Genomic DNA, 23144 nt, shown 5'->3' on the forward strand with positions numbered 1-23144 from the left:
AGGAAGTGGAGGAAGAAAAGGAGAAGGAGGAGGAAGAGGAGGAGGAAGAGGAGGAGGACGAAGACTACAACAAGGATGACGACGATGATGAAGGGGAAGATCTGGAGGAGTTAAGTACAATCCTAGCTATCCCTTCCAAAGACATAAGCTGCCTATCCAGGCATCACCATCTTATTCATGCTGATCTAGAAAGACCTTAAGGTTCATATTTCATTCTAATCATGAAAAGTTTAAATTAGTCACATAAATTACTGCATGCTATATAATATATACATTATACTTTCTACAAAAAGTTACTTAGAAGAATTACAGAAATGTGCATATTTCATTTTTCCAGTATCATATTTCATTATAGTAATGTACCCAGATCGTCACTGGGCAAGAAAAAATTCTGCACAAGAAAGTGAACATTAATCAGAACCACCTATATACTAAAACGGGCTTGTGGAGTTCTGCTTTAATCAGACAATTATTGGTGTCTTGAGATCAGCTTTCATTGATTAACACTGATCAATTATGACAAGAAGCCTATTTAAAAAAACAAAACAATACTTCTACTATGTTTAAATGCCATTTGAAATCATCAAGACAATAAAAGCTAAGTGGAATAGGCTTGCTCAATCAAATTGTTCTATTAAGACTAGATCCTACCACATTTTCTATTAGTAATCAAGTCTTATTTTAAGTTATTATCAAAAATGATTTTCCCAAAGAGTCTGGAAATGTTATAGAGCCCAAACTATCCTTTGGTCATGAAGGAATATTTGCATATGGATAGTATATAGGAACAGTCAAACCACAGAAGCATTACTATAATGTACACTAGCAGCTTATTGGTGCAAGAAATGAAAACAAAATATTTATGAAGCATAAAAGTATCATAAAAATGAAGTAAATTAGAAGAATACTGGCTGAATCCCAGAAAAGATAATCCTGATGACCATGAAGGAATGTTGTAAATTGTCAGTGAATGTCAGTGATAAAGTTTGTTAAGAGATTCATGATACAGTCAGTACACTGCAAACTTTAGTTACTGGATCTTATACCAACTGAAAAAATTAAGTAAAAATAAACATGGCATATTCCATCTCCTTGAAAACATTCTGTGTACACAATTTTATTACACTGAAAAAAAGAAAAGATACCAGGATCTAATTTTCTTTGAAATGTCAAAATACAAAAGAAATGCAAAAAGTCTTTGCAGGGATATAGCAAAGTACTGGATTTTCTATTCTGGCAGGAGCTCAACATACAGCCCACATAATCACATGCTAATGACTGGAGTGTGTTCATCAGTATGCATACCTGATTCCTTCTTGCCCAAGGGGGGAAAAGCCAACTATACCAAAGCATGTTAATGCTTCAACATTCAACAAAAATTTTGATAATATGCTTGGTAAGAAAACTTTTCCAAAAAGTATATTAAGGAAGGTGTATTATATCATTAAGAAGAATGATAAAATAACTCAAGTTTTCATAAATATAGAGAGATTTTTTAAGTAGCATATTAGCATTCATTTTGTTTAATTTGGGAACATTTTTTAAAAATAAGTACTCTTTTATAGCAGAAATGAAACAGTGCCACTAACTGGGGGAGGGGTGGTAATAGAAAGGTAATCAATGTGTTAACACTAGAAAATATGAGTTATCTATTTTACAACCCATACCATACAATAAAATAAGGTTTGATTTTTTTGTTCAAATTGTAAATAAATTTGTCATTACATTTTGAGATATGTTTAAAAAGAGACAGTACTGTGTGCTAATATGGTTTCAAATTTATAGAAAATAGAAATTTCCCATATCACTTCCTGGAGACTATTGTTTCATGACTCCAGGAGTCAAGGATAGACATTTCCAGTTGTTACCAAAAGTTTAGGTTTGAATTTTACTAAACCTGAATAAATTCCCAAAATCCTAAAATGAAGTAGTAACAATTTCTCAAAAAGTCTAAAACCTTGATAGTTCATGGATTTTGCCCAGTGCTTCAGAGACCAGTCAGGTACCAAAAAGATGCATATGAACTTTGTCTTAGGTGTTAAATCTATAAACTACTTAGTATAAACTACTTAGGACCGAGTGAACTAGCTGATTTCACTATGCCTTCTAAAACACAGTCTCAATAAAAATAAAGAAAGACATTTCATTTGGGTGCTGCCTTATATCTTAAATGACTGAATCTTACCAAATTCTGGCAACAATTCAAGTTTTGTTTTTTTTTTAAATCTTTTGAAAGCAACAAAGTTAGAAATCTTCTAGAAGTCTGTCACAACATAAAACATGGCTGAGAAAGATTGAATCCTCACTTAAAATTCCTGGACTATGTTATCATGTAATGAAAACAGCTCCATTCCCAGAAATGGTTCAAAGTCCATACCAGACTTTTATGACTCCAGTGAACTACATAAAACTCTCCAAAGTTGATTGGCAACTTCATTGGACTGAAAGCAGGAAATACAGAGAAGGATAAATTGTTTGCAAGCAAGAAAGTATTGTTCCCAACAGTTATTTATTAAATGTCCCAACATGCCTATTATTGTTTTCTTTCAATTATAACAAAGGACATTATTATTATCTTTTATTTATAAATTTACTTGTGGAAATTTAACTAGTCTCCAAAATAAGGAGTTCTGATAATCTGGGGCTGTAAGACCAGCATGGTTATTTGCACTTAATTGGACTAGTAGTTAAAAGCCAGATGCAAATAATTCCATTTCGGCTTAAAACATATATCAATATAAGCAGGCCTGTAAGCACACACGTACACATGTGTAAGAACACCCTACTTACAATCTTGTCACTTTTTAAATCTTGAAGGAGATACTGTTGGTGCCTTACCCAGATCCCCAAGTCCTACCCTAGAAGTCACTTGCAAACAGTTCACTCTTAGGCAGAAGACTTCTGTCCTCACATGGGACTATGCTCTGTCCAGGAGCAAGCCTATCTTCCAACCTCACCCTGGTCTCAGCAACTTCATGTCCGGTTCACTATTGATTAAAGTTCTGCCCACATGCACATCACCTAAAATAGTCTTCTAGGTCTCTGTTGAATCTTCTTCAGAAGCTATGGAACCTCCTCAAAGAACTGTTCACTCTTCCACTGAGCATCAAACTCTCACCTGCACTACTGCAATCGTTTTCCTAAGAAGTGTCCGTGTTTCTGGTGTTGCCTCCTACAATCCATTCTCTACACAGCAGCCAATGTGATATTTTAAAAACATAAATTAAATCATATTAGTCTCACTTAAGACCTTCCAGTGGCTTCCTCTTGCACTGAAGTATTAAGTTCAAACACCTCACTGCAGAATATGATACCCCATAGTATCTGCCGTCTGCCTGCCTGCCTCCTTGATTTTCTCTCATACTGTTCTCTTCCTCACCCATTCCATTCCAGCTACTCTGTTGTATTCTGTATCTCAAACACACCACCAAGCAGCTCTTGCACTTACTCCAAATGTTTACATAGCTAGTTCCTTCTCTTTGTTCCCATCTCAACTCACATGTTACCTCTTCAAAAAGACCTTCCCTGGACTGTTAAAAGAGGTAATCTAGATCGCATTTTCTTATTTAATGTTTTTCATTGTACTTATTATTGTCTGAAATTGTCTCACTCTGTGGAACTTTGTCCCACTCCTAGAATCTAATTTCCATGATAGTAGAGAACTCATCTGTATAATTCACAAGGAAATCCCTGCCTCTGGAACTTAGTAGGTCTTACATTCTCAAGAAATCTTTAGCAGATAATCATTATAGCACAATATCATATGCCAGTCACTAAACACTACCAAAATATGTTCCTCCATGTTTGTTAACATTAAAAAGAATAATACACTATACATGTTTTCATAAAAAAAGTATGTGAATTTATTCTTGCCTAACGAATCAGTCCTAATGGAAACCAAAACATTTTAGGGGACAGTCAATATTCATCTACAAAAAAAAGGTGCTGGTACACTTACACAATAATGAAAAGAGTAGTAATTGTACATAGCAACCACGGACAGCGAAACCTCATTTACACTAACCTTTTAGCCTTCAAATGGATCATACCAATTAACACAGAACTCTAAATTTAAAATTAAACATTTTTGTATCCGTGATATAAGTAAATGTAATTAACAGTGGAATCTAAAACTTTTTTATTTCAAGTTGGTCTTTGAATGCCAATCACTAAAAGTTCTATTTTCCTTCTTTACTTATGCCATAAATTTTCTTTCTTTAAAACTGCATGGTCTCTCATATTTTACTATAATTCCACCTCAAAATAAATAATCAGAATTTTAACATTTAAAGATTTTGTTTCTGACCAGGAAGTGGGGATTAGCAGAACTTCTCTGCTTTGTCTTTGCTCTCCTCTACAGAAAAGCTCCTCTGTGGTCTTGATATTTCAATTTCAATGCCATCTGAACCCAGTAGATAAGAAATTTTTGAGTGCCTGTTTCTAACTGTTCTTGAGTGAGGACCATCAACAGAAACTAAATAGCAATGGAAACCTAATAGGTGCTAATAGGATTTTTGTTGATTTTTAGACTTTATTTTAAAGTCTCTATGATCAATAGAGAACTACAAGTTTCATTTAACTTCATAACAATCCTTTTGGACTTTACATTTACTTGAAAGTAGAATGGGGTAAAAAATATTGACTAAATTTTACTTTGGTCACAGTCCCTCCACACCAACACTCCAACACACCACACACACACACACACACACACACACACACACACAATGTAGGTTTGCAGGACTGCCCAGAAACCCAGAAATATAAATATATATTTATATTTATATTGCAGGACTGCCCAGAAACCCAGAAACCTAAAATCCTTCTATTGATTTTCTTTCCTATAAAAAAATTGTTTGATAATATAATACCTGCAATGTAAGTCATTACAAGTCTGATGTTACAGTTCTTACATAGAACACAGTATTGAATCTATTGAATGAAAAGGAAGCACAAAGGGGATTTCCAAATGCAGCTGCTATTTCCCATTTGTTAAATCCTTTTACTATACCATAGACGTACACAGCTGGGAAATACTATAGAGTGGGAATTAAAACCAAGTATTTTGGCTTCCAGAAATTCAGAATACACAAAAGGTTTGGTGGAAATCAGAGCTTGATATCAAAAGAGAGTGAAAGTTTGAAAACAAGGATGATTTCTTTTAGACTAACATGTAACATATTTGTAAATTTAAACTTTATTTTATACTACCATAAATTTCACTTAATATAATTTGCTAAGCACATTATTAATACCTACCCTGTTTCCCTGAAAATAAGACAGTGTCTTATATTAATTTTTCTCCCAAAGTTGTGCTAGGTCTTATTTTCAGGGGATGTCTTATCTTTCCATGCGCTAGGTCTTATTTTCAGAGGATATCTTATTTTCCGGGAAACACGGTGTTTTCTAACAAGATTTTAGATCATAAAAGTTTGGGAATAACTTGCTGAAGCAATTTGGCACTTGCCAAGATATACACAAAATTTAACTGAGAAAAATAAGCAAAGTGTTCTCTAAAAAAGTAAATTTGAACTGTATTATTTCTGCTTCAACCTATATATTCCAATTTAATTATTTTTATCTGTCCATAGCTATATTTGGCATAAAAGCAAAAAATATCTCTCTCTATCCCATTGGCCTAATCCCAGCAGCTATCATCTCTTACCTGGATTTCTTAAATAGCCTCCCAGCAGGTCTCCCTCCCATCCGTTCATACTACAGCTAGAATTATCTGCTTGAACTATTCTTAAACCCTTCAATGCCTTTCCATTGCACTTATAATCAAATCTCACTTCCAATGTTATCTACAAGGTCTTTTTCAATATAGCCCCTACCAATCTCTCCAACCAGATCTAATGCTATGTTGTATCCTTACTTATTACACTCCAGCTACAAAGACTATCTTGAATTTCCTGAAGCTCAGCTATATTTTTTTTCAGCTCAAATATTTCATACATGTTATTCGCTCTGCTATTTTTATTTTTTCTCGTATTCTTTGCCTGACTAGTTTCTCTTATCCTTAGGTCAGCAAGGACATTCCTATCTATCCATTCTAAATGAAGTTTATTTCATTAATTTAGCATTGTTATTTTCCTTCCTAACACATATCACATTTTTTAAAATTTATTGTTGACAGTATTACAGATGTCCTCCATTTTATTCCCATTTATCCCTTCCATCCAGCCACTGAGCCACCCCAGGCTTTCCCCACAGTATTGTATGTCCATGGTGTATGCATACGTGCATATATCACATATCACAACCTTAATTATATATTTACTAGAGGCCCAGTGCATGAAAATTCATGTACTGGAGGGGGTCCATCAGGATCCCTCAGCCCAGCCTGCCCCCTCTCACAGTCCAGGACCAGGTGATCAGGGGAAGGCAATGCACCCATCACACCTCTGCTGCTGCCACTGACGGCAGTGCAAGCCCCGGCCAGCCATGAGCCCCAGGCAGCTGCCATTCAAGGCTTGCCTGCGCCTCAAGTATTGGCTGGGCAGCTGCCATCCAAGGCTTACCTGTGCCTCAGGCATCAGCTGGGCAGCCGCGATCTGAGGCCTGCCTGCACCTCAGGCCGGCCCCAGGTGGTTGGGGGGCTGAGGGAGGGTCTGGCCACACCATGCACCTGTCAACCCTTCCCCCCCCCCCACCAGCTGAGCTGATAGGAATGGGGACTCCAGCAGGGCCGAGGGGACTGGGCACCACCATCTTGTGGCTATGGGTGCCACCATCTTTATAATGGTGTGAAGGTCAATTTGCATATTCCCTCTTTATTAAATAGATTTTTGTTTTCTCTCCTGGATATAAATTCCATGAAGGCATATTCATGTATATTTTGTCCACCAGCACCCAGTAGAATGCTGCACTCAGAGAAGGTGTTATATAAATATTTGTTGAATCAAAAATAAAACATAGCCCTAATATCTTGCCAAAAAGCTAGTGGCAGTGACTGGATATCTATTTCATCCATGCTATCTTGGAGGTATGAAATGAAGCACTCAAGTTCAAGCAGAAAAACAGACTTTTAGTCTTGCTTTATCATACCTTTTCTGTTCTCCCTATTCAAGGAAAATAAATCTTCCAGTGATTCTATCTAAGTATAAAATGATTATACCCTTATCTAAAGTTAGTCTAGAAAAAATCTTGTTTTTCTTCCAATCCCTACATCTCACCTCCAGAGCACTAGTGATGTCTACAAAATCATCTAAAAAGAAGTGTCTGCATCCATATATTATAAAATCAGATCGTTAAATTGTTCTGAGACATTAAGCATAGGGCAAGAATTTAAATATATGTTATTAGTAGTAAAGGCATTTTTAAATATTATCTTATTTTTAATTAAGGAATAAAACTTTTCTTAACTCTCCACTTAAAATACTTTTCATTAACTTAACCAAAAGTCAAAATATATAAAATAAATTTTAAAATTCTTAATCAAATAAAATATGTTAAGATTTTGGTCAGTTCTAGATTCTTAAAAAAATAAGTGTATTTGCTATAAGTTAGACAATTCATGTCACTTGCTATGGACTATGATGGAATTTAACATGAGAAATCTGGCTAACACACTACATGTATTTGATATTGTTGCTTCTACCTTTACAGAAAACTTCTACAGTCTGATGGAATGATACTGAGAAGCTATATCTTTTTGAAATTAATCTATAGGTATTTAAGTGAGAAAAATCTTAAATATAAATCAAAAATTGCTGTAAAATGATAAATACCTGCACTTACTCACTGAAGATGTGTTTTCCATATGATCTCATTCCCATAGACATATTTGCTTAATATATATTTTTTAATATTAATACACAGCCATACTTCATTTGATCATATCTATTTTGTGGTATTATCAACCTCATCACCTTAAACTCAGAGGTTCAGAAAATATGACAACCAAATTGTCCCCCAAATTAAATATTTTTTTTGCAAGGTGACCTAAAATGGATAAAAACTAAATCAAAAACCATTTTCCAATTTTCCCCAGTTAGAGTAATATTAATAATATATATGGTGGTTATTTTATGATCAATGTACTATGTACTATAATGATATGTATTTTGAGCTTTCTCTAAAATACCTGTTTGTAATGAGGCCATACTAATGGACACACTTAGCAACAGTGGCCAGATTTTAAAAGCTCACCATTCTTTGCTGAGACGACAGAATGTTGTCCCAGTCAGCATCTTGTTGAATGGTATTGACAAGTGTTGGTAGCTCCTCAGAGTGAGGTTTGTTGTGCATTATAGGGTGCAGAGGCAGATGGGAGGCCACATGTTGATCACTGCCCTCTTCCTTTTCCCTTGAGGTCAAATCTTGGGTCATCGCTTCCTCTCCATCAGCTGAACAGGCAAATGGAGAGGTGGCTTGCTTGGAAGACATTCTTCTGCAGAAGAAGGAAACAGCATGAATTCAAAAGGACTGTCCATGAAAACAAAAATCCCTTACATTTGAATATTCCGAAAAAAAGAAAAATTCTCTTACTTTAGAGATGTTTACCCTCTACTCTAAACCAGTAAAAAAGAACTCTCAGCTTATCTGTTCCACTTCTCTTTGATTTTAACTCACAAAATTCTTCCAGGTGATTGCATATTTTCTCTCTTACCAATCCAGAAATAAAGTGTTTATGGAATAAGTTTCCATAATATGTGTAGTATACGTATGTGTGTAAATTTCTCCCCAGTTATCCCAACTAGATTAGAAGCTTCTTGAGAATAATTTTGTTGATTTGCCTAGCAATGAAAAAAAAAAAAAAAAAAAAAGAATGAATGAACTGGCAAATGGAAGATGATTTGGAAGTACATATATCCAAATTTTGCTTATGCTTTATATTGGAACAAAAGAAGAAAATAAATTCAAGAAGGCAGGTTGTCTATGATGAAAGTCTAGGCAAATTTGGTCCTGATTTCTGAGTTTACACCTTGCTTTGAGTGCTAGGCCTAACACTGGTTAGTGTCAAATGGGACCCTTTTCTAAAGACCTTTAAGCTGTGTCAACTGCTGTAATTTAGCTTTTAAGTGACATATTGATTGAATGGCTGATACTGTTAAATTAGTCTCAAGGTAGTCTTATAACATTTGAATTGAGCTTATGAAATAACTATGTTACTATTTTATATTAGAAAGTATATACCAGATTCAAAGCATTTAGTATGATAATAGTAAAATGCCTACAATGCATAATATTTTAATACTCCACAAACAATTACTGAATATTCATCTATGTACCTATAAGAAAACTATATTCAGCACAAGGTCTCCATTCTGTTCTTTTGTATATAGCCAGAAAAATCATTATTACTAAACAGAATTCAAAACTCTTATAATATCACTTTATCAAGATGATTTTCGTAGCAAAATGTCTAGAAATAAAACCGCCAAAAGTTTTTAAAATAAAATAAAAGGTAATTGAGCATCTTTTATAAAATTTTATGTCATTTTTTGTTTATAGCATAATTAGTTCTAAAATTGCTGTGTAACGAAAGGAATAAAATCTCTACCTTAATTGCTTTTTAACATTAATTGATTTCATACCATTTTTTTAAAAATGCACAAATCAGTTAACATAGGAAACCACATGAGCATTTTTCAAATTAGCAAATCATTAACTTGCTAGTACTGTTTCTAGACAAATAAATACTGATTAAAGGGTCCAGAAATCTGAGATTAACAGTTAAATTTACAAATCTGTCACATGCTTTCATGAATATTGCAGTGAAGGAAATATCAAGTGCAAAGAAAAATAATTAAGTTAATTCCAATTTAAACAGTAGTTTTTATGTAGCAGCCCATGTTTCACATAGGATTTAACAGCTAATGCTAAATTTCTCACAATTAATGAGGGGGCTCATATTTAGTATCCTACAGTGAAAAAATTAAGATAAGATTAGCTAATCTAATTATGCAGGGTTCTAAATAAGAGTATTATAGGCTTTTGAAGTGCTTTGAAACATATTAAAATGCTGATACCTACTTATAATTACGATTCTACAAATATAAAAATTTCATCTATTAGACTTGATACTAGAAAATACAATGATGAAAGGAAGTACAGAAGAATGTCTATATTTTCTTTGAGAAGAATAAAATGCTATAAAGAGCACTATTATCAAAGAATCAGATAAGTATATTCTTGACCAATTTCTAAAAATACTAACAAAGGGACTTCTGTATATACACTTAGGAAAAATGATACTAAAGGATATTTCTTAGTCTACATGAATCACTCTTGAGCTTACTTCATTGGCCTCATAAATACTATCATAAACCCAGGCAAATTATAACTGTCCTGCAAGTTTATCAAGAGCCTGCCATAAACAACAAGAATGTTTTCATAGTTCAGATAATGACAGTACCAATAATGTAATCATTCACATTAAAAACAAAAGAATGAATTTACTGCTGCTTTTTAAAACAGCTCAATACAATTGAAAGTCATAATCCAAAACTCATAGGGACTTTAGCTTCCCAAAAAACATCCTCTTATTATAAAGTGTCTTGGCTGCTTCCAATAGCATTATCTGTGATTGTTGCTTTAGTATAAATTAATCATGACACAGAACACAAAACTCTCTTAAGAATAATTCCAACTGCAAAACTGCACCAATGAACAATAGTGCACAATCCTAATTAAACACAACCACGCAGCTGTAAAAATAGACTAAATCTGTCCAAAGCCATGAGTTGAGTTTCAAGGCTGGTTTGTTAGAGTGTTTTCTTAAGGAAGGCTGGGCCCTCGGTCTTAATCAGCCAATAAATTATTTCCTGCAATTACATTAAATAGAAAATTATCTTCAAATGAGGAGTGTTAATTGAAAATCAAAATTCAGAGGGAAGTTTGGAAATTACACGCTGAATACAATTAGTGAGGAAGGGCTTCACCTCTACTTCATCAACAGCCTTGTGGTGATTCCTCCAGTGACCATTCGGGAAAGTTACCTATTTATAACATCACACAATTTGTCTTTTATTTTGCACCTACAAATATGAATGTGCATCAAGGTTGCAAATAAAGAATAAGCTGCCAAAAAAATGCCAATATTAAATCTGACTGCTTAGCCTCAGTTCACACCATCATTAGGGGACAAGGAATGAGGAAGATAAGATAATAATGGTTAACAACCAAGGAAGGCATATTCAACTTGCCATCCCGGCCTTTAGCAAAGGAATTAACTTTTTTTTTTATTCCAAGAAGAATACTTTTCCATACTACATTTTACTTAAATTTCTTATATTTACTACAGTTCTCAAAGATGGTGTTAGCAGAGAAAAGGGTGATTTTGTTCTTTTAGCTGGTTATTGCTCCGCTCTGGGCATTTCCTTTTGACAAAATTGCTGGGCTTGTTTCAGATTTGTTTTTTATTTGGTTTTGCTGTAGTTTTTTGTTTGGAGTGGTGGTTTGTTGTATTTTTAAAAGGAAAGTGTGCACAAATTCATTTTAATGCAGTTTATTAAATAAGTCAGATTCACTGATTATTTGATTCAATTTACTGATTATTTTTTGCACAATTACTTTATTAAAGAGTCCTTCAATTTACTGATTACATATTTATTCATTTCATTTCTTTACTTTAACTTCCCCTTTTGAAATATTTTACTACACAGAATTCTAGAAGCTGCAAAGACTCTTGGTAATGCTTTTACTATAACCATTGCACTGTGGCTGCCCTTCTTTAGAAATTCATAAATCAAATATACATCTTTTTTAATGTTTTACATTGTCACATCAGATGCTTACTTTTATTTTTCATGCTCATATCATTAACTTTCCATTACAAAAAAATGTCATCACCCCCCCAGTGCATTAGAATGGTATCTTACTTTAGCTGCTGCCATATATAACTAATAGGCAAAAGAACAAAATTCTTGTAAAAATGGTCAATTTCCATGTGACTTTACTTTGCTTTATTTTTGCACTATAACTTAAAAATCATTCAAATGAATTGTTTTTTTAATTTGTATTAAAAAAAAAAAAATCTCCCTAGTTATACCCAGTGAAAACAGGGGGTTATAATGGAAGTGCTGACACAACCCTAACTAAAGCAGCGCAAATGTTGCTGCTATAATACACAAAATCAAGTTCTATTATTCTAAACGATCCTCGCTCATGGGATTTTTCTTTACTGTGCTCCCAGCCAAACTGCTGAAGCATGAAAAATTTAAATGCAATCAAATGTGCCCAATTCTACTTTACTAGAACAAGTGTCTACAGTGGTACAATCTTAAAAGGAGATGCAACAGATTTGTTTGGTGTTTTTTTTTAACTGTTTATTTATAATACAGTGCATTGGAGATAAAATAAAAGAGGAAATTACACTCACATGGTACCAGTGTATTGACTACACAGAGTACATTATAATCAGAGAGAAAAACTACATTGTCAACTTATCACATTGGTTAAACAAGATGGTTTTCTGGGGCATAGCTATTATCAAGTAAAACCTCCAAAGAGAATTACATATCTTTGGGACACATAAAACTAAATTCTCACCATGTGTTCCCAAGTTTGAAATGTCTCTGCCCATCAGATCAAGTGAATTCCCAGGATGCCAGGCCATTGGAAAGAACTTCAGGGCTTAGGACTTTTGGGAATGAGAATGTCAGAGATAGTCTCCTTGTAATTGATAATGTTTTCTAGGAAGTAGGAGTGTCTCTAGAAAGATGATAATTATTTTACTCTAAAACCCCAGTATCAAATCTGAATGTTTAGACCATTAAAACCTACTCAGACAGTAAATTTATATCTCTGAACAAGAAATCAAGATTAGCTTGTCTAAGACTTTATAAAATGGGGAGGACTAGATAGCTACACAGTAAATCCTCTATCTCAGAAAAGCATACTTTCTAGAACGTTAAGCCTTTCTGATTTTATGCTATTTTTTAAAAACATTCATTTGTATATGTTTAAAAGTTAGGATTATTTTAAAACAACTTTCTCATAGGGCATAGCCACTCAAAATTACTTTTTTTTTTTCTTTACTACTGCTTGAAAAGAATATGTCTCCAAACTATCATCTGGAACTTAACTATAGAAAGAAGCCTTGAATTTATTAGAACAATATTTTTAATTTGACTTTTTAAACTGTTCTCATTACTTCTAAGATTATTACCAAATGGTATTCACTTTGTAGGTGTGTTACATTTATTCAAAAAGAGCCCTGATTTGAATACAAAACAACATTTCAATAGCTGGTTTACATAAAGAAAATATTAAAAATTCAGACCAATGTTCACATTTAATTTTGCAACTTGGCCCCAGGCTACCGAGGTAGATTTCTTTCAGTCAGATAATTCACTGTTAATTTAATCCCACAATTGATCTGATACTGAGAAATAAACAACTAATTTTCCAAAAATATAACAGTGTCTCTTATTTCAAGGAGCATGAGTAACAGATATGTTCAGCTGCCAAAATACCCAGGAACCCCTGCTAAGGATGCTAGGCCACCCAACCTAGGGCAAAAAATGATTTAAAACTATCCTATACCTCTAATTCCCACATTTAAAGATGAGCAGGGGGCAGGCTGAGGGAGGAAGCCTGATTCCAGACTTAAAATGAAGACATCCTATTAACACTTTTCCTGCTTTATTTGGGTAAAGGCTATTCATGATTCCTTGTATTGTTTTATCTGGCACTATATCTTCTCCCCCCACTGTACCCTCTCTAACTTCCCACGGTTTCTGCCAGGTTTTTCTCTCTTCCACCTGTTTAATAAGAAACATTTAGTGGGAGAGAAACCAAGATGGTGGCCTAGGTAAGCACCTAAGCTGCCGCCTCACACAACAATTTCAAAATAACAACTAAAAGACAGAACGGACATCATCCAAAACCACAGAAAAGCTGGCTGAGTGGAAAAATCTACAACTAGAAAGAAGGAAAGAGGCTCACGGATCAGGGGAGCCGCAAAGCACTGAGGTAGGGAGATACTTGCAGAGAGGACAGCTGGCTGAGTGCCTGGCTGGTGAGAGGGGAAAGGAAACCCCCAGTTCCGACTGCACTGAATCCCAGCCCCATCCGAAACCCTGTGGACCCATTCGGGTGGAGTCTGGACTGTAGAGAAAGGCACCCGGAGACTCAGAGACTCGGGGGAACCAGGAGCCGCAGCAGGCAGGGTCTACAGTAGCGCCAAAGTGAGTGCACGCAGAGAGGTCTAACTGCGGAGGTTGCTACAGCCTCTCCACAATGGAATGAGTCAAAAGCTTCTGACAGCACTGGGATTAAAGATATTATACAGAGACACAACCCAATTCCAGGCGAGTCCCTGAGGCACCCATGCTCTTTCAGGGGGAATCTGGACCATCAAGCAGAAACCCAGGGGATCCATGGAAGGCAGAGGCCTGAGGCAGATGCACAAGGGCAGGGCTGATGGGGAAAAAAACTGTCGGCTCAGCCCTGAGACTCCATCCCATCCAAGCTGAGCACAGAGGCTTTTGCAATTTTGCAAGTCTGATCCTATAAGACTGTCTCTAATACAGAAGGTATACCGGTGTAGAAACAGCTGATACTCACATTCAATTGGCCTGGAGGTCAATTCCTCCCAGTGATACCAACAACAATCAAGACTCAACTACAACAAGGCTGTACACACAGTCCACAAAGGGGAGCACCAAGAGTATCTACCTTAGGTAACTGGGGAGGCTGACCCACCAGACCATATAGGACACCAAACACACAAAGCTACCCTACCCACTCAGGGAAGCATTGAAAATGCTGAGACAAGGAAAGAGGTCTCAAACAAAAGAAATGGAGGAGAACAAAAGACTGGATATAGAGTTAAAAACTACGGTTATAAGGTTTTTCAAGAATTTCCTAGAAAAGGCCGATAAATTTAACGAGACCCTCAAGGATATGAAAAAGGACCAACTAGAAATAAAACGTTCACTGACTGAAATAAAAAATATTACATAGAGACCCAAGAGCAGACTAGAGGAATGCAAGAACCAAGTCAAAGATTTGGAATACAAAGAGGCAAAGGACACTCTTCTGGAGAAGCAAGAAGAGAAGAGAATCCAGAAAGTTGAAGATAGGGTAAAGAGCCTCTGGGACAACTTCAAGTGTACCTACATCAGAATTATACGGGTGCCAGAAGAAAAGAGAGAGCAAGATACTGAAAACCTATTTGAAGAAATAATGACAGAAAACTTCCCCGACCTGGTGAAAGAAATAGACTTACTACAGAAAGCACACAGAACCCCAAACAAAAAGAATCCAAAGAGGACCAAGACACATCATAATTAAAATGCCAAGGGCAAAAGACAAAGAGAGACTCTTACAAGCAGCAAGAGAAAAACAGTTAGTTACCTACAAGGGAGTACAATTATCAGCTGATTTCTCAACAGAAACTATGCAGGCCAGATGGGAGTGGCAAGAAATATTCAAAATGATGAATAGCAAGAACCTATAACCAAGAATACTCTACCCAGCAAAGTTATCATGTAGAATTGAAGGGCAGATAAAGAGCTTTATAGATAAGAAAAAGCTAAAGGAGCCGAAACCGGTTTGGCTTAGTGGATAGAGCGTCGGCCTGTGGACTGAGGGGTCCCAGGTTTAATTCTGGTCAAGGGCATGTACATTGATTGCAGGCACATCCCCAGTGGGGGTTGTGCAGGAGGCAGCTGGTCGATGTTTCTCTCTCATCGATGTTTCTAGCTCTCTATCCCTCTCCCTTCTTCTCTGTAAAAAAATCAATAAAATATTTTTTTTTTAAAGAAAAGAAAAAGCTAAAGGAGTTCATCACCACCAAACCGGTATTATATTAAATGCTGGAAGGTATTCTTTAAGAAGAGGAAGAAGAAGAAAAAAGATAAAAATTATGATCAACAAATACATATATATATCAACAAGTGAATCTAAAAATCAAGTGAATTAAAAATTTGAAAAACAAAATTAACTGGTGAATATAATAGAATCAGGGGCAAAGAAAGGGAGTGGATTGATAATTATCAGGGAAAAAGGGGTGTGGGGGTGCAGGAAGAGACTGGACTAAAATCGCAAACCTATGGATAAGGACAATGGGGGAGAAGGTAAGGGCAGGGGGGGTGGGAACCAGGTGAAAGGGAGCTGGGGGGGAGGGGGGAAGAGAAATAATTGTAATAATCTGAGCAATAAAGATTTATTAAAATTTAAAAAAAGAAAAAAGAAACATTTAGTGAAAAAGAAGATAACTACTTTCAGAACTACCTTGGAGAGTTATAAGCCAGTCTTTTAAAGTTCGCAGTGGCTCTTTCAGAACATATATGGTAACATATGCAGACAATATCTGTGGGAGGAAAACACTGAGTTGAGATAGCTGTCAAAGCAGTTGAGATAAGGCAAATGAAATGTGCTTGAAGCCCTTGAAGTATGTCTAAGAAGGGTCTTAAATTAATGGAATTTGGCTTATCTAAGGCTTCTAATTTTTCCCACCAAAGCACCAAAATTGTCTCCAAAGGCCTTCTGAGGTTCTTACAAAACAGGGATTACCTGGAACAGATTCTTCTCAAGTCATCAAAGTTTGTGTTTCTAGAGTTTATATTTAGCTGACAATATTACTGTCACTTTATATAGCTTAAGACTGTTCTTTGGACTAGAGCTCATATGTCTTGGAATGCTTTGACTCATGAATTGTTTCTCCTGATAATGTTACATCACGTAATCACCTCTGTCTAATCGGTTGGTATCTGCTGGGAGAGGCAGGCAACCAGCCTACCCACTGGACTGCCTGCCGAACTGCCTATGGAAAACCTATAATTACTACATGTGTTCTTGAGTATCCATTTTCTTCCCAGGATCAAAACAAGTTGATTTCATGTAACCTCCATCTGTAATTTTTGCCTTATAGAGATAATATTAAATTTTTCTCACAGTTTATTTACTGATAACTTGTTGGGATCTTTGGTTTGGAAAGCCAGGCCCAAAATATATAAATAAAATCAGTCACAATAATAAGTGCAAAACCAAACAATAGCTACTATAAATATACACTAAATTGGAGGATTTTGTTCAAGCACAATGACTTTATAGCTCGACTGAAAGACCTTGCTCATTATGACTTGAGTGAAAGAAAGCTGTATAAGATAATAAGAGAATGTATTTATATACGTCCACTTTGAATTTCTTCTTCACACAAAATGAGAATCATAATTGCTAAAGTGAAAACCAAACATGCCTTTGCTCACTTGAAAGACACTAGTATGGAAGCCCAATTACAAGATATTTTATCCAATTATTAATAATAATTATAAACCACAGCAATAACTTCTCATAAAGGTAGGAAGTTATCCCTGTATACTTTTTCATTCTTACCTCTCTTTTTCACTTCTTAATACTGCCAGGAAAAAAAATTGAAACTGTCTAGAATGTTTCAAAAAAAAAAAAAAAAAAAAAGAATGCTCACACAAGGTGACAATGAGAAAAATTATATAAAGAAGCTAATCTCTGGAGTGCTCCTTTAGACCAATTCATAAAGAGTGAATTCAAATACCAATAAGAGCACAACTTTCCAGACAGAGTAGAAGGCATTATATCCAAAGCAATCCAGCAATTTCTCTCTCTTTTACATAATGACATGAGGTATAAATTTCAGGTTCCAGTCTAATAAGAGGAGGAAGAGGAAGGGGGAGGGGCAAAGAAAGAGGGTGAGGGAAGGAGAGTGGAAGTGAAGGGGGAGGGGTGAAGGGGAAGGGGAGGAGAGAAACAACTGTGGCTTTGCAGTTCATTTTCAGTTTGTCTACTTAATGAAAACCTCATTGTACAACCCTGAAAACCATTTCCAGCAGGCAAAGTATTTCTGATTCAGCAGAGGTTACACAAGCATCAAAGCAGTTAAATATAGGTGCCAAGCCACAATGCCAGGAGCTCTTAGTACTGTGAGTTAGTGTTACCTGACAGCTTAGTGAATATAAAATTACTTGTTTCTCCAATTGAAGACAATCAAATTGTCACCTTCCATTGTAATAATGCACAACTAGTGATCAGCAAAGTGCAAACATAATTACCATGAAGAAAACAAAAAATCAAATCTAAATCCCTCTGCAGAGTAAACACATCTATCTGTGTTCCCCCCAAAAGGAGTGCATTTTAATGCTGAATGCTATGATTACGTTATTTAACAATAAGATTTATTAGTCTTACATTAAATTAAAATGAAAAATAACAAGAAAGACCAATTCATACAAAGTGAATACAAATACCAATAAGAGCACCACAACTTTCCAGACAAGAGTAGATGGCAAGCAAATTGTATCACTGCCATTTGAGCTGATAATGTTAAGTGTACATCAGCAGCACATCCATTAGAAAAGCCATGCTTTCAGAGATTTCTTTCTAGCCTAGAAACATTTCTGAAGGCTGAATACACAGGTTGGATCCAACCTCACTAGCTTTTGTCTTAATTTTTCCTGAAGAGAAAAAGGTTATGCTTTATTTTTGCCTTCTAACATAGCCTGTATTTTTTGAGGTTGAAAGTTTACCTCACAAAATCAATGTAGCATCTTTATCCAAGTTTACAAAAATAAGCAAGCATAGGATACATGTCCACAACTATTACTGAGATACTCCATATCTGAAATTCTCATCCAAATTTGGTGACTAGACTGGCTCACTATCAAAGTGATTTCAGTTAACCCAAAGCTGGGTTAGTATTAAAGCACTGAAAATTCCACATTCTTTTTCCTTAGCCTGAAGATTCTTAACTTATAAATATAAATGTTGGTCCAAACAAACAAAATTATCTAACTCAAAATTTTAAACACTCATATGTACATCTTTCTTCCAATGTGTCAAAAACTATCCTTCCCATTGTCAAAACACTCATAACATAGGGATTTTCTTCTTTCATTAATAATGCCTAATTTTTATCAGAAAAGTACACCTTACTTACAAGCTAATGCCTAATATTCCATTTTTACCTGATACCTCTGTTCTAAATAAATCATTTAAAATCCTCTAACCAAAAAATAAATCAGTTAAGGGACAGAGGGAAGAATTGCAACAGAGTAAAAGTAGAATGAATCAGGGTCCATCAACAAAATAAGATTTCCTTGAGCTTGAACCTTCATGTATAAATTCAGACATTTGCAGTCGGATAGATCATTCCTTAGAATGATGCTGTCATCCTTTACAAATCTGAAATGGCCAATCACTCTCACATTGGTCATTCTTCCAATTAGTTAGGGAAGAGTTATTTTTTAGGAGAAAAAGTTGGATGAAAACACTGGATTGACTTTGTGGTTAATTCAGAAGCAGAAAAAGGATGAGAGAAACGGGGGGGGGAAAGGGAAAGTCTGATCTCTATTTGGAAGTCTCATGGCGATTTGAGATAAATTTCACATGGTTTAAGAAAAAACTTTTTTTCTTGACCTTGCCAATTTTCAAGTAATATAACAAAGTTTTTTTCAAGGGATCCTAGTTATAAGCTTAACACGATAAAAACTTCCCAGTAAAGGGGTATAATCAGTGCTTTTTTTTTTTTTAACTTCAATGTTACTTACATGTTAATGCTACCAACCTAAACATTATTCTTTCTGTATATTCTTTCTACCAAACATCTCATTCCTTAACATCTAAATCATATGATTTTTACATCTATATCCCCAACACTGATCTCTCTCATTTCCTTGCAATACAACAGTCCTCAAATGACTGCTAGATATTTATACCAAGATGTACTTTGCTATATCATAGTCAACAAACTTAAAATTAGACGCATCATTATTTTCCACAACACCCTCCCTCATTCATTCACATTCAGAAGAGCATCATTCTTAGAATTATCCAAGTGTAAAACATGAACGCTATATCCGTCTCTTCTTTTTAATCTTTGATCCCCACTGCTAGCCTGTCACTGAGCTTCATCAACTCTTCCAGAATAATGTTTCTTAAGCTCATACTTTTTTCCATACTCATAATACCTTAGTACAGGACTTTTTACACCTCCTACCTAGACTCTTGCAACAGACTCTAACCTGGTTTATGTGATTTCAGTATCTCCCTTCTCCAAATCAAGCTTAAAAACACTTGCTTTATCAGATCAAGAAAAATCAGTAGCTCTTCCCTGATGACCAAAACATGTCCAGACTCCTGACTCTGGCATTCAAAGCACTCCTTCCAAATCCAACCAATCTTATCTGCTAGTAGTCCACACTTTAACCTTTTTTCTAACTAAACTGATATACTCAGACTTCATTTATTACTGCCTCCAGTCTTTTCCTTCCATACTTCCCTCACCTTGCTTTCATATCACTAGGAATCCAACTGAGACTATTTTAGGTAGCTATGATCCACCTTCTCCTAATCACATCCAATAAGTGCTCTGAAAATGTATTTTATACCACTTATTCAACAATTAATATATACTATCTTACATATATTTTTAAAATATATGACATCACTATCCTATATAATAAAAAGGTAATATGCAAATTGACCTAACAATGGAACAACTGGTCACTATGATGCATACTGACCACCAGGGGAAGATGCTCAATGGAGGAGCTGCCCCCTGGTGATCAGTGCACTTCCACAGAGTGAGCACTGCTCAGTCAGAAGCCGACTCTTGGCTGCCAACACAGTGGCAATAGCAGGAACCTCTCCCGCCTTTGAAGCAGCACTAAGGATGTCCAACTAACGGCTTAGGCCCACTCCCCATGGGCCTAAGCCGTTAGTTGGACATCCCTCGAGGGCTCCCAGGTTTCCAGAGGGATGTCTGACTGCCAGCTTAGGCCCAATCCCCCAGGGTCAATGTTCAACCACTGAACCATGCAAGTCAGGCGGCTGTAGTTTTTACACAGTAAATTTTATAACAAATATTTTTTGGATGTTAACTATTCATCTTTCCCTATCATGTTTTGTGTTTTTTTGTTTGTTTGTTTATTTGTTTGTTTTGGTTAGCCTAAATGATCAACATTTAATTATATATTATTTTACAGATAAGATAATGATGTCACTGCCCCTTTATTTCAAAGTCCAGAGAAGTATGAGATCCAATTTCTACCTCCTAGCTCTTACCAGAGAAGCCACAAAGAAGCATCAGGTACAACTGAAGCTGTTTCACTACAACAGTAAATGTGAAGACAGCCTTCAGGGAAAACAAGATGAAGTACCTGAGCAGTATATATTTAACATACCACCTGTCTAGAATTCATTTCAGAAAATGCAGAGTAACTTAGATATTCTCTTAAAATCTGACTACCATATAACATTACACACACCCTAACTTCTGGGGGAAAGTAATAGAAAAGGCTCATATACAAGGGCATGAATTTTTATAAATTATCTGTGAAAGAAAAAGAAAGGTTTCACCACCAACACAACATTTCACATTTTTTGGTATACACCAAGCAGTCCATTTTCACACACACACACACGAAAAAAACAAAAGTGCTACTATCTTGCATTTCTCCCTCACTACTTCCATCACTCCTTCCTTATCGCCTTTTGCCTTTTCACTTGCATTTGCTAGTCGTATATTATCATAAACAGCTCTACTAGAACATGAGAAATCAATTATTTCTACTAATTATTGCAGAGCTGAGTTACCATTATAAAAGACAAGTACGACTATTCTTTACCTAGTACCTTACATACACACCTACCAAGCCACCGAGCACCTAGCTTTCCTAAGCATTTTGTGGGAAAGAATCCTGCATCATTTCTCAAGTTCTGTCTTTTCCTCTAATGTAAGCACCACCTCACAAGTCCCCAAAAATTGAAAAATGTTTATAATTATCATGCCTGCCGAAACTGGTTTGGCTCAGTGGTAGAGCGTCGGTCTGTGGATTGAAAGGTCCCAGGTTCGATTCCGGTCAGGGGCATGTACATTGGTTACAGGCACATCCTCAGTAGGGGGTGTGCAGGAGGCAGCTGATTAATGATTCTATCTCATTGATGTTTCTAACTCTCTATCCCTCTCTCTTCCTCTCTATGAAAAATCAATAAAATATATATTTTTTAAATCTTTATAATTATCATGCCTAATTCATTGACTTTTTTTTACATTACTTCTAAAGTAAATCATTTATTGGCATCTAGGGTGCCTAGAACTGGAAAACTGCTACCAATCTTCACAGAATCTACTGCCAGAAGGAAAACTGTGGTGTAGTGAAAAGGTTTGGAGGAGGTATTTAAACCCAGGCTTTTCATTTATCAGATCTGTGAACCTGAGGAGTTACTTAACTCTCTGAGCCTCCATATCCCTATCTATAAAATTAGAGACAACACATACTCCTTGACGAGTTGCTAAGAAGGTTAAATTAACATACATATAAGTACTTAGTGGTTAGTAGGTATTAAATGAATGCTAACTTCTCTTAAAAACAAAACTTTACAGAAAAATTATTTCACTCAAAACACAAAAACTATTAAAGAAAGAGATTCTGAATTTTTACAAATCACATTAAATAAAAGGTCCATGAACTAGCAGTAACCCATGACCTAACACTGAGTGGACCAGTGAATAGGACCATGCCCACAGGGTAAAATATATAGGCTACTACTTCCCAAAAGGGATAGGTAATGAGAGGGAATTACTCTTTATAGAGAAGAGACCAAAGCATACAGCATCTGCTGCTCAATATTGTATTCCTAAGGATATCAGAGTCCTGGGCTCTGGGTACCAGACCTCCTGCAATTAACCTATTTCCTCTACTTTCAACCAAAGCAGTCCAAGAATTTAGAGACTATACCCATTTCCTCAGAATTAATGTTTAAACAGAAGCAGCATTCCGTATACTAGAATAGCTATCAGTGCTTGCATTAATCTGACTTTAATAAAAAATCTAAGCTACTATACCCTATGAAATTCACCAATACCTTTCCAAGCTTAACTATTCACTTTTCTTTTGGAGAAACAATTGCCATGAATAAGTAATGCCTGGCCTGAAATTGTAAATGCTGAGAAATATTTTTTTGTTTTACACCATTTTTCATTTCCAAATCAGGTCCAAAATCAAGTTCCTACTAGAATGCTACCTCAGAGCAGCCTCATGAGCTGAGGGAACAGCTCATCTTAAAGCTCTTCTCTCACCACAATTTACTTTAGAAAATCAACTTGAGGAATCATAGATATACTAACCTGACTGTTTGGTATTTTAGTGTATTTATTAACACAAAGTAGGTATTCGTAACTGTACCAAAGCTCACAAAGATGACAGATACTATTC

The 23144-nt window shown here is 35.6% G+C and overlaps 1 protein-coding gene across 8 annotated transcripts in view; it reads right to left on the minus strand.

Moving 5' to 3' along the window:
• The window catches only part of SOX6 (SRY-box transcription factor 6), a 522879-nt gene that overhangs the window by 299946 nt on the left and 199789 nt on the right, over nt 1–23144 (minus strand). For 7 of the 8 annotated variants that reach the window (XM_084895473.1, XM_084895470.1, XM_084895469.1 and 4 more), the window contains one exon: nt 8152–8392. In XM_084895473.1, the coding sequence (XP_084751599.1) occupies nt 8152–8388 (237 nt within the window). In that variant the 5' untranslated portion in view covers nt 8389–8392. Of the gene's footprint in view, nt 1–8151; nt 8393–16185; nt 16265–23144 lie in introns of all 8 variants that reach the window. The other variant, XM_084895466.1, reaches the window with a different exon arrangement.

This window comes from Pipistrellus hanaki (assembly GCF_964339955.1).
Source record: "Pipistrellus hanaki genome assembly, chromosome: 9".
Taxonomy (NCBI): Eukaryota; Metazoa; Chordata; class Mammalia; order Chiroptera; family Vespertilionidae; genus Pipistrellus; species Pipistrellus hanaki.